This window comes from Stigmatopora argus, chromosome 1 (assembly GCF_051989625.1).
Source record: "Stigmatopora argus isolate UIUO_Sarg chromosome 1, RoL_Sarg_1.0, whole genome shotgun sequence".
In the NCBI taxonomy this organism is placed as follows: Eukaryota; Metazoa; Chordata; class Actinopteri; order Syngnathiformes; family Syngnathidae; genus Stigmatopora; species Stigmatopora argus.
In genome coordinates, this window is record NC_135387.1 from 17,257,248 (window position 1) to 17,274,647 (window position 17,400).

The 17,400-nt window shown below is 28.1% G+C and overlaps 1 protein-coding gene across 2 annotated transcripts in view; it reads right to left on the reverse strand.

Moving 5' to 3' along the window:
- The window catches only part of gpr153 (G protein-coupled receptor 153), a 41,637-nt gene that overhangs the window by 7,169 nt on the left and 17,068 nt on the right, over positions 1–17,400 (reverse strand). For both annotated transcript variants that reach the window (XM_077604282.1, XM_077604276.1), the window contains exon 5: positions 16,488–16,672. In XM_077604282.1, the coding sequence (XP_077460408.1) occupies positions 16,488–16,672 (185 nt within the window). The remainder of the gene's footprint in view (positions 1–16,487; positions 16,673–17,400) is intronic.

A 17,400-nucleotide genomic window follows, 5' to 3' on the forward strand; every position in this document is an offset into this window, starting at 1 on the left:
ATGGTCATTTTTTAAGAAAAATGTCTTACTAAACATGGTCATTTTTTCAGAAAAAAAAGCCTTATGGTCATTTTTAAAGAAAAACGCCTTGCTATGCATGGTAATTTTTTAAGAAATAAAGCCTCACTACACATGGTATTTATTAAAGAAAAAAAAGACTTAGTATACATGGTCATTTTTAAAGAAAAAAAGCCTTTAAATAGATGGTCATTTTTTAAGGAAAAAAAATACTTACTATACTTAGTCGTTTTTAAGCAAAAAAGCCTTACTATACATGGTCATTTTTTAAGCAAAAGGTCTTACTAAACATGGTCATTTTTTAAGAAAAAAAAGCCTTACTATACATGGTCACTTTTTTAAGAAAAAAGACCTTACTGTACATGGTCATTTTTCTAAGAAAAAATACCTTACTATACATGGTGGTTTTTAAGAGAATAAAGCCTTACTGTACTTCGTCATTTTTTTACGAAAAAAGCCTTACTATACATGGTCATTTTTAAAGAAAAAAAAGCCTCACTATACTTCACATTGTAAAGTAAGGCTTTTTTCTTTAAAAATGACCATGTAAAGTTTACATGGTCATTTTTAAAGAAAACTATACATGGTCATTTTTTTAAGCAAAAGGTCTTACTAAACATGGTAATTTTTTAAGAAAAAAAGCCTTACTAAACATGGTCATTTTTTCAGAAAAAAAGACTTATTATACATGGTCATTTTTTAAGAAAAAAAAGCCTTACTATACATGGTCACTTTTTTAAGAAAAAAGACCTTACTGTACATGGTCATTTTTCTAAGAAAAAAGCCTTATTACTATACTTAATACTATACATGGTGGTTTTTAAGAGAATAAAGCCTTACTATACTTCGTCATTTTTTTTACGAAAAAAGCCTTACTATAGATGGTCATTTTTAAAGAAAAAAAAGCCTTACTATACTTGGTCATTTTTTAAATAAAAAAGCCTTACTATACATGCTCATTTTTTAAGAAAAAGGTCTTACTAAACATGGTCATTTTTTTATGAAAAAAGACTTATTATACATGGTCATTTTTTACAATAAAAGCCATACTATACATGGTCATTTTTTAAGAAAAATGTCTTACTACACATGGTCATTTTTTCAGAAAAAAAGCCTTACTATAAATGGTGGTTTTTAAGAGAAGAAAGCCTTACTATACTTTGTCATTTTTTTTACGAAAAAATCCTTACTATACGTGGTCATTTTTTAAGAAAAAAAGCCTTACTAAGTCGTTTTTAAGAAAAAAAGCCTACTATACATGGTCATTTTTAAGAGAAGAAAGCCTTACTATACATGGTCATTTTTTTAAGCAAAAGGTCTTACTAAACATGGTCATTTTTTAAGAAAAAAAGCCTTACTAAACATGGTCATTTTTTCAGAAAAAAAGCCTTATTATACATGGTCATTTTTTAAGAAAAAAAAGCCTTACTATACATGGTCACTTTTTTAAGAAAAAAGACCTTACTGTACATGGTCATTTTTCTAAGAAAAAATACCTTACTATACATGGTGGTTTTTAAGAGAATAAAGCCTTACTATACTTCGTCATTTTTTTACGAAAAAAAGCCTTACTATACATGGTCATTTTTAAAGAAAAAAAAAGCCTTACTATACTTGGTCATTTTTTAAATAAAAAAGCCTTACTATACATGCTCATTTTTTAAGAAAAAGGTCTTACTAAACATGGTCATTTTTTCAGAAAAAAGCCTTATTATACATGGTCATTTGTAAAGAAAAAAAGCCTTACTATACTTCATCAGTTTTTTAAGAAAAAAAGCCTTACTATACGTGATCATTATTTTTACAAAAAAGCCTTACTATACATGGTCCTTTTTTAAGAAAAAGGTCTCACGAAACATGATCATTTTTTAAGAAAAAAAGCCTTACTGTACGTGTTCATTTTTTAAGAAAAAAAGCCTTACTATACATGGTCATTTTTTTACAAAAAAGCCTTACTATACATGGTCATTTTTTAAGAAAAATGTCTTACTAAACATGGTCATTTTTTCAGAAAAAAAAGCCTTATGGTCATTTTTAAAGAAAAACGCCTTGCTATGCATGGTAATTTTTTAAGAAATAAAGCCTCACTACACATGGTATTTATTAAAGAAAAAAAAGACTTAGTATACATGGTCATTTTTAAAGAAAAAAAGCCTTTAAATAGATGGTCATTTTTTAAGGAAAAAAAATACTTACTATACTTAGTCGTTTTTAAGCAAAAAAGCCTTACTATACATGGTCATTTTTTAAGCAAAAGGTCTTACTAAACATGGTCATTTTTTAAGAAAAAAAAGCCTTACTATACATGGTCACTTTTTTAAGAAAAAAGACCTTACTGTACATGGTCATTTTTCTAAGAAAAAATACCTTACTATACATGGTGGTTTTTAAGAGAATAAAGCCTTACTGTACTTCGTCATTTTTTTACGAAAAAAGCCTTACTATACATGGTCATTTTTAAAGAAAAAAAAGCCTCACTATACTTTACATTGTAAAGTAAGGCTTTTTTCTTTAAAAATGACCATGTAAAGTTTACATGGTCATTTTTAAAGAAAACTATACATGGTCATTTTTTTAAGCAAAAGGTCTTACTAAACATGGTAATTTTTTAAGAAAAAAAGCCTTACTAAACATGGTCATTTTTTCAGAAAAAAAGACTTATTATACATGGTCATTTTTTAAGAAAAAAAAGCCTTACTATACATGGTCACTTTTTTAAGAAAAAAGACCTTACTGTACATGGTCATTTTTCTAAGAAAAAAGCCTTATTACTATACTTAATACTATACATGGTGGTTTTTAAGAGAATAAAGCCTTACTATACTTCGTCATTTTTTTTACGAAAAAAGCCTTACTATAGATGGTCATTTTTAAAGAAAAAAAAGCCTTACTATACTTGGTCATTTTTTAAATAAAAAAGCCTTACTATACATGCTCATTTTTTAAGAAAAAGGTCTTACTAAACATGGTCATTTTTTTATGAAAAAAGACTTATTATACATGGTCATTTTTTACAATAAAAGCCATACTATACATGGTCATTTTTTAAGAAAAATGTCTTACTACACATGGTCATTTTTTCAGAAAAAAAGCCTTACTATAAATGGTGGTTTTTAAGAGAAGAAAGCCTTACTATACTTTGTCATTTTTTTTACGAAAAAATCCTTACTATACGTGGTCATTTTTTAAGAAAAAAAGCCTTACTAAGTCGTTTTTAAGAAAAAAAGCCTACTATACATGGTCATTTTTAAGAGAAGAAAGCCTTACTATACATGGTCATTTTTTTAAGCAAAAGGTCTTACTAAACATGGTCATTTTTTAAGAAAAAAAGCCTTACTAAACATGGTCATTTTTTCAGAAAAAAAGCCTTATTATACATGGTCATTTTTTAAGAAAAAAAAGCCTTACTATACATGGTCACTTTTTTAAGAAAAAAGACCTTACTGTACATGGTCATTTTTCTAAGAAAAAATACCTTACTATACATGGTGGTTTTTAAGAGAATAAAGCCTTACTATACTTCGTCATTTTTTTACGAAAAAAAGCCTTACTATACATGGTCATTTTTAAAGAAAAAAAAAGCCTTACTATACTTGGTCATTTTTTAAATAAAAAAGCCTTACTATACATGCTCATTTTTTAAGAAAAAGGTCTTACTAAACATGGTCATTTTTTCAGAAAAAAGCCTTATTATACATGGTCATTTGTAAAGAAAAAAAGCCTTACTATACTTCATCAGTTTTTTAAGAAAAAAAGCCTTACTATACGTGATCATTATTTTTACAAAAAAGCCTTACTATACATGGTCCTTTTTTAAGAAAAAGGTCTCACGAAACATGATCATTTTTTAAGAAAAAAAGCCTTACTGTACGTGTTCATTTTTTAAGAAAAAAAGCCTTACTATACATGGTCATTTTTTTACAAAAAAAGCCTTACTATACATGGTCATTTTTTAAGAAAAATGTCTTACTAAACATGGTCATTTTTTCAGAAAAAAAAGCCTTATGGTCATTTTTAAAGAAAAACGCCTTGCTATGCATGGTAATTTTTTAAGAAATAAAGCCTCACTACACATGGTATTTATTAAAGAAAAAAAAGACTTAGTATACATGGTCATTTTTAAAGAAAAAAAGCCTTTAAATAGATGGTCATTTTTTAAGGAAAAAAAATACTTACTATACTTAGTCGTTTTTAAGCAAAAAAGCCTTACTATACATGGTCATTTTTTAAGCAAAAGGTCTTACTAAACATGGTCATTTTTTAAGAAAAAAAAGCCTTACTATACATGGTCACTTTTTTAAGAAAAAAGACCTTACTGTACATGGTCATTTTTCTAAGAAAAAATACCTTACTATACATGGTGGTTTTTAAGAGAATAAAGCCTTACTGTACTTCGTCATTTTTTTACGAAAAAAGCCTTACTATACATGGTCATTTTTAAAGAAAAAAAAGCCTCACTATACTTTACATTGTAAAGTAAGGCTTTTTTCTTTAAAAATGACCATGTAAAGTTTACATGGTCATTTTTAAAGAAAACTATACATGGTCATTTTTTTAAGCAAAAGGTCTTACTAAACATGGTAATTTTTTAAGAAAAAAAGCCTTACTAAACATGGTCATTTTTTCAGAAAAAAAGACTTATTATACATGGTCATTTTTTAAGAAAAAAAGCCTTACTATACATGGTCACTTTTTTAAGAAAAAAGACCTTACTGTACATGGTCATTTTTCTAAGAAAAAAGCCTTATTACTATACTTAATACTATACATGGTGGTTTTTAAGAGAATAAAGCCTTACTATACTTCGTCATTTTTTTTACGAAAAAAGCCTTACTATAGATGGTCATTTTTAAAGAAAAAAAAGCCTTACTATACTTGGTCATTTTTTAAATAAAAAAGCCTTACTATACATGCTCATTTTTTAAGAAAAAGGTCTTACTAAACATGGTCATTTTTTTATGAAAAAAGACTTATTATACATGGTCATTTTTTACAATAAAAGCCATACTATACATGGTCATTTTTTAAGAAAAATGTCTTACTACACATGGTCATTTTTTCAGAAAAAAAGCCTTACTATAAATGGTGGTTTTTAAGAGAAGAAAGCCTTACTATACTTTGTCATTTTTTTTACGAAAAAATCCTTACTATACGTGGTCATTTTTTAAGAAAAAAAGCCTTACTAAGTCGTTTTTAAGAAAAAAAGCCTACTATACATGGTCATTTTTAAGAGAAGAAAGCCTTACTATACATGGTCATTTTTTTAAGCAAAAGGTCTTACTAAACATGGTCATTTTTTAAGAAAAAAAGCCTTACTAAACATGGTCATTTTTTCAGAAAAAAAGCCTTATTATACATGGTCATTTTTTAAGAAAAAAAAGCCTTACTATACATGGTCACTTTTTTAAGAAAAAAGACCTTACTGTACATGGTCATTTTTCTAAGAAAAAATACCTTACTATACATGGTGGTTTTTAAGAGAATAAAGCCTTACTATACTTCGTCATTTTTTTACGAAAAAAAGCCTTACTATACATGGTCATTTTTAAAGAAAAAAAAAGCCTTACTATACTTGGTCATTTTTTAAATAAAAAAGCCTTACTATACATGCTCATTTTTTAAGAAAAAGGTCTTACTAAACATGGTCATTTTTTCAGAAAAAAAGCCTTATTATACATGGTCATTTGTAAAGAAAAAAAGCCTTACTATACTTCATCAGTTTTTTAAGAAAAAAAGCCTTACTATACGTGATCATTATTTTTACAAAAAAGCCTTACTATACATGGTCCTTTTTTAAGAAAAAGGTCTCACGAAACATGATCATTTTTTAAGAAAAAAAGCCTTACTGTACGTGTTCATTTTTTAAGAAAAAAAGCCTTACTATACATGGTCATTTTTTTACAAAAAAAGCCTTACTATACATGGTCATTTTTTAAGAAAAATGTCTTACTAAACATGGTCATTTTTTCAGAAAAAAAAGCCTTATGGTCATTTTTAAAGAAAAACGCCTTGCTATGCATGGTAATTTTTTAAGAAATAAAGCCTCACTACACATGGTATTTATTAAAGAAAAAAAAGACTTAGTATACATGGTCATTTTTAAAGAAAAAAAGCCTTTAAATAGATGGTCATTTTTTAAGGAAAAAAAATACTTACTATACTTAGTCGTTTTTAAGCAAAAAAGCCTTACTATACATGGTCATTTTTTAAGCAAAAGGTCTTACTAAACATGGTCATTTTTTAAGAAAAAAAAGCCTTACTATACATGGTCACTTTTTTAAGAAAAAAGACCTTACTGTACATGGTCATTTTTCTAAGAAAAAATACCTTACTATACATGGTGGTTTTTAAGAGAATAAAGCCTTACTGTACTTCGTCATTTTTTTACGAAAAAAGCCTTACTATACATGGTCATTTTTAAAGAAAAAAAAGCCTCACTATACTTGGTCATTTTTTAAATAAAAAAGCCTTACTATACATGCTCATTTTTTAAGAAAAAGGTCTTACTAAACATGGTCATTTTTTCAGAAAAAAGCCTTATTATACATGGTCATTTTAAAGAGAAAAAGCCTTACTATACTTCATCAGTTTTTTAAGAAAAAAAGCCTTACTATACGTGATCATTTTTTTTTACAAAAAAGCCTTACTATACATGGTCCTTTTTTAAGAAAAAGGTCTCACGAAACATGATCATTTTTTAAGAAAAAAAGCCTTACTGTACGTGGTCATTTTTTAAGAAAAAAAGCCTTACTATACATGGTCATTTTTTTACGAAAAAAGCCTTACTATACATGGTCATTTTTTAAGAAAAATGTCTTACTAAACATGGTCATTTTTTCAGAAAAAAAGCCTTATGGTCATTTTTAAAGAAAAACGCCTTGCTATGCATGGTAATTTTTTAAGAAATAAAGCCTCACTACACATGGTATTTATTAAAGAAAAAAAAGACTTAGTATACATGGTCATTTTTAAAGAAAAAAAAGCCTTTATATAGATGGTCATTTTTTAAGGAAAAAAAATACTTACTATACTTAGTCGTTTTTAAGCAAAAAAGCCTTACTATACATGGTCATTTTTTAAGCAAAAGGTCTTACTAAACATGGTCATTTTTTCCGAAAAAAAACCTTATTATATATGGTCATTTTTTAAGAAAAAAGCCTTACTATACATGGTCCCTTTTTTAAGATAAAAGACCTTACTATACATGGTGATTTTTTAAGAAAAGGGTCTTACTAAACATGGTAATTTTTAAAGAAACACCTTACTATACTATACGTGGTTATTTTTAAAGAAAAAAAAGCCTTACTGTACATGGTCATTTTTTAGCTTTACTTTGGTTAGTCATTTTTACAATAAAAGCCTTACTATTCTTAGTCATTTTTTTTAAGAAAAAGAGCTTTACTATAGTTAGTCATTTTTATAATAAAAGCCTTACTATACATGGTGATTTTTTAAAGAAAAAAGCCTTACTATACTTAGTCATTTTTTTAAGAAAAAGAGCTTTACTATAGTTAGTCATTTTGGTGAATTTTTAAAGAAAAAAGCCTTACTATACTAAGTCATTTTTTAAGAAAAAGAGCTTTACTATAGTTAGTCATTTTTATATATTAAAAGCCTTACTATACTTGGTGATTTTTCAATGAAAAAAGCCTTACTATACTTAGTCATTTTTTAAGAAAAAAAGCCTTACTATACATGGTCGTTTTTAAGAGAAGAAAGCCTTACTATACTTGGTCATTTTTTAAATGAAAAAAGCCTTACTATACATGGTCATTTTTTACAATAAAAGCCATACTATACATGGTCATTTTTTAAGAAAAATGTCTTACCACACATGGTCATTTTTTCAGAAAAAAAGCCTTACTATAAATGGTGGTTTTTAAGAGAAGAAAGCCTTACTATACATAGTCATTTTTTTTAGAAAAAATCCTTACTATACGTGGTCATTTTTTAAGAAAAATAGCCTTACTAAGTCGTTTTTAAGAAAAAAAGCCTACTATACATGGTCATTTTTAAGAGAAGAAAGCCTTACTATACATGGTCATTTTTTTAAGCAAAAGGTCTTACTAAACATGGTAATTTTTTAAGAAAAAAAAGCCTTACTAAACATGGTCATTTTTTCAGAAAAAAAGCCTTATTATACATGGTCATTTTTTAAGAAAAAAAAGCCTTACTATACATGGTCACGTTTTTAAGAAAAAAGACCTTACTGTACATGGTCATTTTTCAAAGAAAAAATACCTTACTATACATGGTGGTTTTTAAGAGAATAAAGCCTTACTATACTTCGTCATTTTTTAAATAAAAAAGCCTTACTATACATGCTCATTTTTAAAGAAAAAGGTCTTACTAAACATGGTCATTTTTTCAGAAAAAAAGCCTTATTATACATGGTCATTTTTAAAGAAAAAAAAGCCTTACTATAGTTCATCAGTTTTTTAAGAAAAAAAGCCTTACTATACGTGATCATTTTTTTTACAAAAAAGCCTTACTATACATGGTCCTTTTTTAAGAAAAAGGTCTCACGAAACATGATCATTTTTTAAGAAAAAAAGCCTTACTGTACGTGGTCATTTTTTAAGAAAAAAAGCCTTACTATACATGGTCATTTTTTTACGAAAAAAGCCTTACTATACATGGTCATTTTTTAAGAAAAATGTCTTACTAAACATGGTCATTTCTTCAGAAAAAAAGCCTTATGGTCATTTTTAAAGAAAAACGCCTTGCTATGCATGGTAATTTTTTAAGAAATAAAGCCTCACTACACATGGTATTTATTAAAGAAAAAAAAGACTTAATATACATGGTCATTTTTAAAGAAAAAAAAGCCTTTAAATAGATGGTCATTTTTTAAGGAAAAAAAATACTTACTATACTTAGTCGTTTTTAAGCAAAAAAGCCTTACTATACATGGTCATTTTTTAAGCAAAAGGTCTTACTAAACATGGTCATTTTTTAAGAAAAAAAAGCCTTACTATACATGGTCATTTTTTTAAGAAAAAGGTCTTACTAAACATGGTCATTTTTTCCGAAAAAAAACCTTATTATATATGGTCATTTTTTAAGAAAAAAGCCTTACTATACATGGTCCCTTTTTTAAGATAAAAGACCTTACTATACATGGTGATTTTTTAAGAAAAGGGTCTTACTAAACATGGTAATTTTTAAAGAAACGCCTTACTATACTATACGTGGTTATTTTTAAAGAAAAAAAAGCCTTACTGTACATGGTCATTTTTTAGCTTTACTTTGGTTAGTCATTTTTACAATAAAAGCCTTACTATTCTTAGTCATTTTTTTAAGAAAAAGAGCTTTACTATAGTTAGTCATTTTTATAATAAAAGCCTTACTATACATGGTGATTTTTTAAAGAAAAAAGCCTTACTATACTTAGTCATTTTTTTAAGAAAAAGAGCTTTACTATAGTTAGTCATTTTGGTGAATTTTTAAAGAAAAAAGCCTTACTATACTAAGTCATTTTTTAAGAAAAAGAGCTTTACTATAGTTAGTCATTTTTATATATTAAAAGCCTTACTATACTTGGTGATTTTTCAATGAAAAAAGCCTTACTATACTTAGTCATTTTTTAAGAAAAAAAAGCCTTACTATACATGGTCGTTTTTAAGAGAAGAAAGCCTTACTATACTTGGTCATTTTTTTAATGAAAAAAGCCTTACTATACATGGTCATTTTTTACAATAAAAGCCATACTATACATGGTCATTTTTTAAGAAAAATGTCTTACCACACATGGTCATTTTTTCAGAAAAAAAGCCTTACTATAAATGGTGGTTTTTAAGAGAAGAAAGCCTTACTATACTTTGTCATTTTTTTTACGAAAAAATCCTTACTATACGTGGTCATTTTTTAAGAAAAAAAGCCTTACTAAGTCGTTTTTAAGAAAAAAAGCCTACTATACATGGTCATTTTTAAGAGAAGAAAGCCTTACTATACATGGTCATTTTTTTAAGCAAAAGGTCTTACTAAACATGGTCATTTTTTAAGAAAAAAAGCCTTACTAAACATGGTCATTTTTTCAGAAAAAAAGCTTATTATACATGGTCATTTTTTAAGAAAAAAAAGCCTTACTATACATGGTCACTTTTTTAAGAAAAAAGACCTTACTGTACATGGTCATTTTTCTAAGAAAAAATACCTTACTATACATGGTGGTTTTTAAGAGAATAAAGCCTTACTATACTTCGTCATTTTTTTACGAAAAAAGCCTTACTATACATGGTCATTTTTAAAGAAAAAAAAAGCCTTACTATACTTGGTCATTTTTTAAATAAAAAAGCCTTACTATACATGCTCATTTTTTAAGAAAAAGGTCTTACTAAACATGGTCATTTTTTCAGAAAAAAAGCCTTATTATACATGGTCATTTTTAAAGAAAAAAAGCCTTACTATACTTCATCAGTTTTTTAAGAAAAAAAGCCTTACTATACGTGATCATTATTTTTACAAAAAAGCCTTACTATACATGGTCCTTTTTTAAGAAAAAGGTCTCACGAAACATGATCATTTTTTAAGAAAAAAAGCCTTACTGTACGTGGTCATTTTTTAAGAAAAAAAGCCTTACTATACATGGTCATTTTTTTATGAAAAAAGCCTTACTATACATGGTCATTTTTTAAGAAAAATGTCTTACTAAACATGGTCATTTTTTCAGAAAAAAAAGCCTTATGGTCATTTTTAAAGAAAAACGCCTTGCAATGCATGGTAATTTTTTAAGAAATAAAGCCTCACTACACATGGTATTTATTAAAGAAAAAAAAGACTTAGTATACATGGTCATTTTTAAAGAAAAAAAGCCTTTATATAGATGGTCATTTTTTAATGAAAAAAAATACTTACTATACTTAGTCGTTTTTAAGCAAAAAAGCCTTACTATACATGGTCATTTTTTAAGCAAAAGGTCTTACTAAACATGGTCATTTTTTAAGAAAAAAAAGCCTTACTATACATGGTCATTTTTTTAAGAAGGTCTTACTAAACATGGTCATTTTTTCCGAAAAAAAAACTTATTATATATGGTCATTTTTTTAAGAAAAAAGCCTTACTATACATGGTCCCTTTTTTAAGATAAAAGACCTTACTATACATGGTGATTTTTTAAGAAAAGGGTCTTACTAAACATGGTAATTTTTAAAGAAACGCCTTACTATACTATACGTGGTTATTTTTAAAGAAAAAAAAGCCTTACTGTAAATGGTCATTTTTTAGCTTTACTTTGGTTAGTCATTTTTACAATAAAAGCCTTTCTATTCTTAGTCATTTTTTTAAGAAAAAGAGCTTTACTATAGTTAGTCATTTTTCTAATAAAAGCCTTACTATACATGGTGATTTTTTAAAGAAAAAAGCCTTACTATACTTAGTCATTTTTTTTAAGAAAAAGAGCTTTACTATAGTTAGTCATTTTTATAATAAAAGCCTTACTATACATGGTGAATTTTTAAAGAAAAAAGCCTTACGATACTAAGTCATTTTTTAAGAAAAAGAGCTTTACTATAGTTAGTCATTTTTATATTAAAACCCTTTCTATACTTGGTGATTTTTCAATGAAAAAAGCCTTACTATACTTAGTCATTTTTTAAGAAAAAAAAGCCTTACTATACATGGTCGTTTTTAAGAGAAGAAAGCCTTACTATACTTGGTCATTTTTTTAATGAAAAAAGCCTTACTATACATGGTCATTTTTTACAATAAAAGCCATACTATACATGGTCATTTTATAAGAAAAATGTCTTACTACACATGGTCATTTTTTCAGAAAAAAAGCCTTACTATAAATGGTGGTTTTTAAGAGAAGAAAGCCTTACTATACTTAGTCATTTTTTTTACGAAAAAATCTTTACTATACGTGGTCATTTTTTAAGAAAAAAAGCCTTACTAAGTCGTTTTTAAGAAAAAAAGCCTACTATACATGGTCATTTTTAAGAGAAGAAAGCCTTACTATACATGGTCATTTTTCAGAAAAAAATCCTTTCTGTATATGGTAATTTTTTGAGAAAAAAGGCCTTATTAAAGAACGAAAAAAGCCTTACTATACATGGTCATTTTTAAAGAAAAAAAGCCTTACTATACTTGGTCATTTTTAAAGAAAAAAGCCTTACTATACATGCTCATTTTTTAAGAAAAAGGTCTTACTAAACATGGTCATTTTGTCAGAAAAAAGGCTTATTATACATCGTCATTTTTAAAGAAAAAAAGCCTTACTATACATGGTCATTTTTTAAGAAAAAGGTCTCACTAAACATGGTCATTTTTTCAGAAAAAAAGCCTTATTTTACATGGTCATTTTTTAAGAAAAAAAAGCCTTACTATTCATGGTCACTTTTTTAAGAAAAAAAGACCTTACTGTACTAGGTCATTTTTTAAGAAAAGGGTCTTACTAAACATGGTCATTTTTTCAGAAAAAAAGCCTTATTATACATGGTCATTTTTTAAGAAAAAGGTCTCACTAAACATGGTCACTTTTTTAAGAAAAAAGACCTTACTGCACATGGTCATTTTTTAAGAAAAAAAAGCCTTACTATACGTGGTCATTTAAAAAAAAGTCGTTTTTAAGATAAAAAATCTTACTATATATACATGGTCATTTTTAAAGAAACAATGCCTTACTATACTATACGTGGTCATTTTTTAAGAAAAGCAGCCTTACTATACTTGGTCATTTCTTAAGAAAAAAGCCTTACTAAGTTGTTTTTAAGGGGAAAAAAGCCTTACTATACATGGACATTTTTAAAGAAAAAAAACCTTACTATACTATATGTGGTCATTTTTTAATTAAAAAAGCCTTACTATAATAAATACCTGGTCATTTTTTAAGAAAAAGGTCTTACTAAACATGGTCATTTTTTACAATAAAAGCCATACTATACATGGTCATTTTATAAGAAAAATGTCTTACTACACATGGTCATTTTTTCAGAAAAAAAGCCTTACTATAAATGGTGGTTTTTAAGAGAAGAAAGCCTTACTATACTTAGTCATTTTTTTTACGAAAAAATCTTTACTATACGTGGTCATTTTTTAAGAAAAAAAGCCTTACTAAGTCGTTTTTAAGAAAAAAAGCCTACTATACATGGTCATTTTTAAGAGAAGAAAGCCTTACTATACATGGTCATTTTTCAGAAAAAAATCCTTACTGTATATGGTAATTTTTTGAGAAAAAAGGCCTTATTAAAGAACGAAAAAAGCCTTACTATACATGGTCATTTTTAAAGAAAAAAAGCCTTACTATACTTGGTCATTTTTAAAGAAAAAAGCCTTACTATACATGCTCATTTTTTAAGAAAAAGGTCTTACTAAACATGGTCATTTTGTCAGAAAAAAGGCTTATTATACATCGTCATTTTTAAAGAAAAAAAGCCTTACTATACATGGTCATTTTTTAAGAAAAAGGTCTCACTAAACATGGTCATTTTTTCAGAAAAAAAGCCTTATTTTACATGGTCATTTTTTAAGAAAAAAAAGCCTTACTATTCATGGTCACTTTTTTAAGAAAAAAAGACCTTACTGTACTAGGTCATTTTTTAAGAAAAGGGTCTTACTAAACATGGTCATTTTTTCAGAAAAAAAGCCTTATTATACATGGTCATTTTTTAAGAAAAAGGTCTCACTAAACATGGTCACTTTTTTAAGAAAAAAGACCTTACTGCACATGGTCATTTTTTAAGAAAAAAAAGCCTTACTATACGTGATCATTTAAAAAAAAGTCGTTTTTAAGAAAAAAAATCTTACTATATATACATGGTCATTTTTAAAGAAACAATGCCTTACTATACTATACGTGGTCATTTTTTAAGAAAAGCAGCCTTACTATACTTGGTCATTTCTTAAGAAAAAAGCCTTACTAAGTTGTTTTTAAGGGGAAAAAAGCCTTACTATACATGGACATTTTTTAAGAAAAAAAACCTTACTATACTATACGTGGTCATTTTTTAATTAAAAAAGCCTTACTATAATAAATACCTGGTCATTTTTTAAGAAAAAGGTCTTACTAAACATGGTCATTTTTTAAGAAAAAAAGCCTTGCTATACATGGTCATTTTTTAAGAAAAAACGCCTTACTATACATGGTCATTTTTAAAGAAAAAAAGCCTTACTATATGTGGTCATTTTTAAGAAAAAAGCCTTACTAAGTCGTTTTTAAGAAAAAAAGCCTTACTATACATGGTCATTTTTTAAGAAAAGAAAGCCTCACTATACATGGTTATTTTTTCAGAAATAAATCCTTGCTATATATGGTAATTTTTAGAGAAAAGGGCCTTACTATACATGGTCGTTTTAAAGAGAAGAAAGCCTTACTATACTTTTTTTTAAGAAAAAGAGCTTTACTTTAGTAGTCATTTTTACAATAAAAGCCTTACTATACCTAGTCATTTTTTAAAGAAAAATAGCTTTACTATAGTTAGTCATTTTTAAAATAAAAGCCTTACTATACCTAGTCATTTTTAAAAGAAAAATAGCTTTACTATAGTTAGTCATTTTTACAATAAAAGCCTTACTATACATGGTGATTCTTTAAAGAAAAAAACCTTACTATGCGTCATTTTTTAAAAGAAAAAAAAGCCTTACTATACATGGTCATTTTTAAGAGAAGAAAGCCTTACTATACATGGTCATTTTTCAGAAAAAAAGCCTTATTATACATGGTCATTTTTTAAAGAAAAAAAGCCTTACTATAAATGGTGGTTTTTAAGAGAAGAAAGCCTTACTATACGTGGTCATTTTTAAAGAAAAACACCTTACTATATGTGGTAATTTTATAAGAAAAAGAGCTTTACTATTGTTAGTCATTTTTAACTTTTTATTTTAAGAAAAAGAGCTTTACTATAGTTAGTCATTTTTACAATAAAAGCCTTACTATACCTGATCATTTTTAAACCAATAAAAGGCTCACTATACCCGGTCTACTTTTTTCCCTTGTTTTTTTTTTGAAGAAAACAAACCTTACTATACATGGTCATTTTTTGAACAAATAAAAGCCTTAAGCTACATGGTCAAATTTTTTGTGTTTGTTTTTATTTTATGATAAATAGTCTTATTATAGTACTGTAATTAGAAATGCTGTTCTTGTTTTATTTTTATTTTTTTAACAATTAACCATATATCTAGGGGGGTAAAGAATATTTTAGGGGGCTGAGGATCCCCTAAAATAGGCCTAGTGGCACCACTGATGTCTTTAATGTCAATTTCTTTTGATATCTAATAACCAAGGACTCCCCTTTCAAATTAAACATGGCATGGTGATAAGATGCATTTGTGGGGGGGGGGGAACCCAGAAAAAAGAATTTAAAAATGAGACAAGTAACATTTCTCTCATCATATGACAGGATTTACAAAATGATGACAAGGGTTGAAGTGTTGCCCTCGAAGGCTGCATGCTAACAAGCCCAAGTATAGGAAATCCAAAGGAAGCATTGACAATTTTTATCTTTATGCACCACAATTTATTGGAAATCAATTGTTCAAGATGGAATATGGACTGCACTGTATGTGGTATTCATCATTTTATTTATTCATTATTCCCAGGGGCTCATATGTATTTGGACATTTGATTTTGTCCTAATAATACAGTGTTTAATACTTGAGAATCCTGAATGACTGAAGCCTGCCATCAGTGTTCTCTGAAAGGAAAAAACGGCAAACTACTATAGTTTAACATTAATCCTTTTAGTCTATTTAAAATGCTGATAACTAGTGTTTTTTGGGGTGAGGCGAATCCATAGCAAAGGACAGCCATTAATCCCCAAACATTTTTTTGCCAAAATGTCTGCCAATTAACAGATAGTTGAAAATACAATGCACTCAATGATTGTTGTTTATGTAATCAGTATGTGTCTTGTAACACTAAAGATTGCAGTATCTAATAAATACATCTTATTGCATTTATAAATAGTTTCTTGTTGACTTGTGATTGTCAACCTAATCTATTGAAGCCTATTAAGGGTGTTGTTTGGATCATGAGCAGTTTCTCTCCTATAATAAGCTTTAAAAAAGAAAAAAAGTTCTTCTGGCAGTATAGCCCGGTTGTCTATTTTGCAATTTATTGCTAGTTTGCCCCTTCTACCTTTTCCTCAGACCAATACTGCTTTGTTTATGGTGAATACCAGACTTTTTGGGGAATCTCTAAACTAAGAATATGAATGTCCACACTTTAATCAAGCATCACAGTGCATAAAGGCAAAAAACATTGTCAAATTATTTTTTGCATACAGTCCTTAGATTGGGTTGACAGCCTTATTTATCAAGCATTCCCAAGCCAAAACACATTTTGGAATGAGGTAAAAAAGCAAGTACACACACCCACACACTCCCACAAAGACACAAATCACAAAGTCTGTATGACAGCATCACAATGTTGAAGCATTTGTCCATGCACATTCGCAATGAAAGTTCAATCAAAATAGGTCATGTGATCAAGTAAAAAAGAAAAGAAGAAAATCAATAAAAGAATATACCTGCAAATACTGCATTTTATCTTCCTGCTGTTCCCTCACTGGATACCCCTGCGGGACCCCCCTTTCTAAGGTTGAGAACTCAAACTTGGCATTACGGTCTACGGTCACAATTTCAGGCGCTGAGCTATAGTCATATGGTCTGTCATATATTAAGTCGACATGAATTCCTCCATCTTGGCTGTTTTCTACAAAGTGCAGAAAAGCACGAGCGTCAGGGTTAGATCACAAGGGACTCACAAGACACATAGACAGACAGATAGATGAATAGTTCATAGAGGCGAGTTCAATTGCTGTCTGATTGGCTGTGCCATTGAATTGCTTGGCTTTGGACTGCCAGACTAATTGAAGATCAAAATGACGTTCTCCTTTCAATGCAGAAAACAACCCCCCAAAACAAGTAGCCTGTAAACCCTCCATGTCCTAATAAGAGAATTCAAGAAATGGAATTAATTTGTTGAGCTTGGCTGTAAAATGCTGCATTTGAGGGGGAAAACTGTGCCAAAAGGGATGAAAGAACGATAGCAGCTTTTTTTTAGCACAGGCAGGTGGGCATGCAAGTCGGCAGCTCAATTAAAAATGAAAAGAAAAAGAAAGAAAGAAAGAAAATTCAGGAAACAGTCGTTATACATACAACTGTGGTGAGTTATACATGGCAAGCCCTCTGGAAAAGAAGCAGAGAACTCGAGGTGTTAATTATTGCACAAAATAGAGCTACCCGCTGTTTTTGTCTTGTTCTATGACCCTTTCTTGGCAACATGCACTTCTCATAGAGGACACCAGGAGGCTTAACGTGCTTGAAAAATGACACGGAATAAGGGAGGGGGCTTCTGGGATTGAGAGAGGAAAATCCACTTAAACCATCACACACACAAAAAATACTCTTACGCACATGTTAGTTCACATGTATAACAGC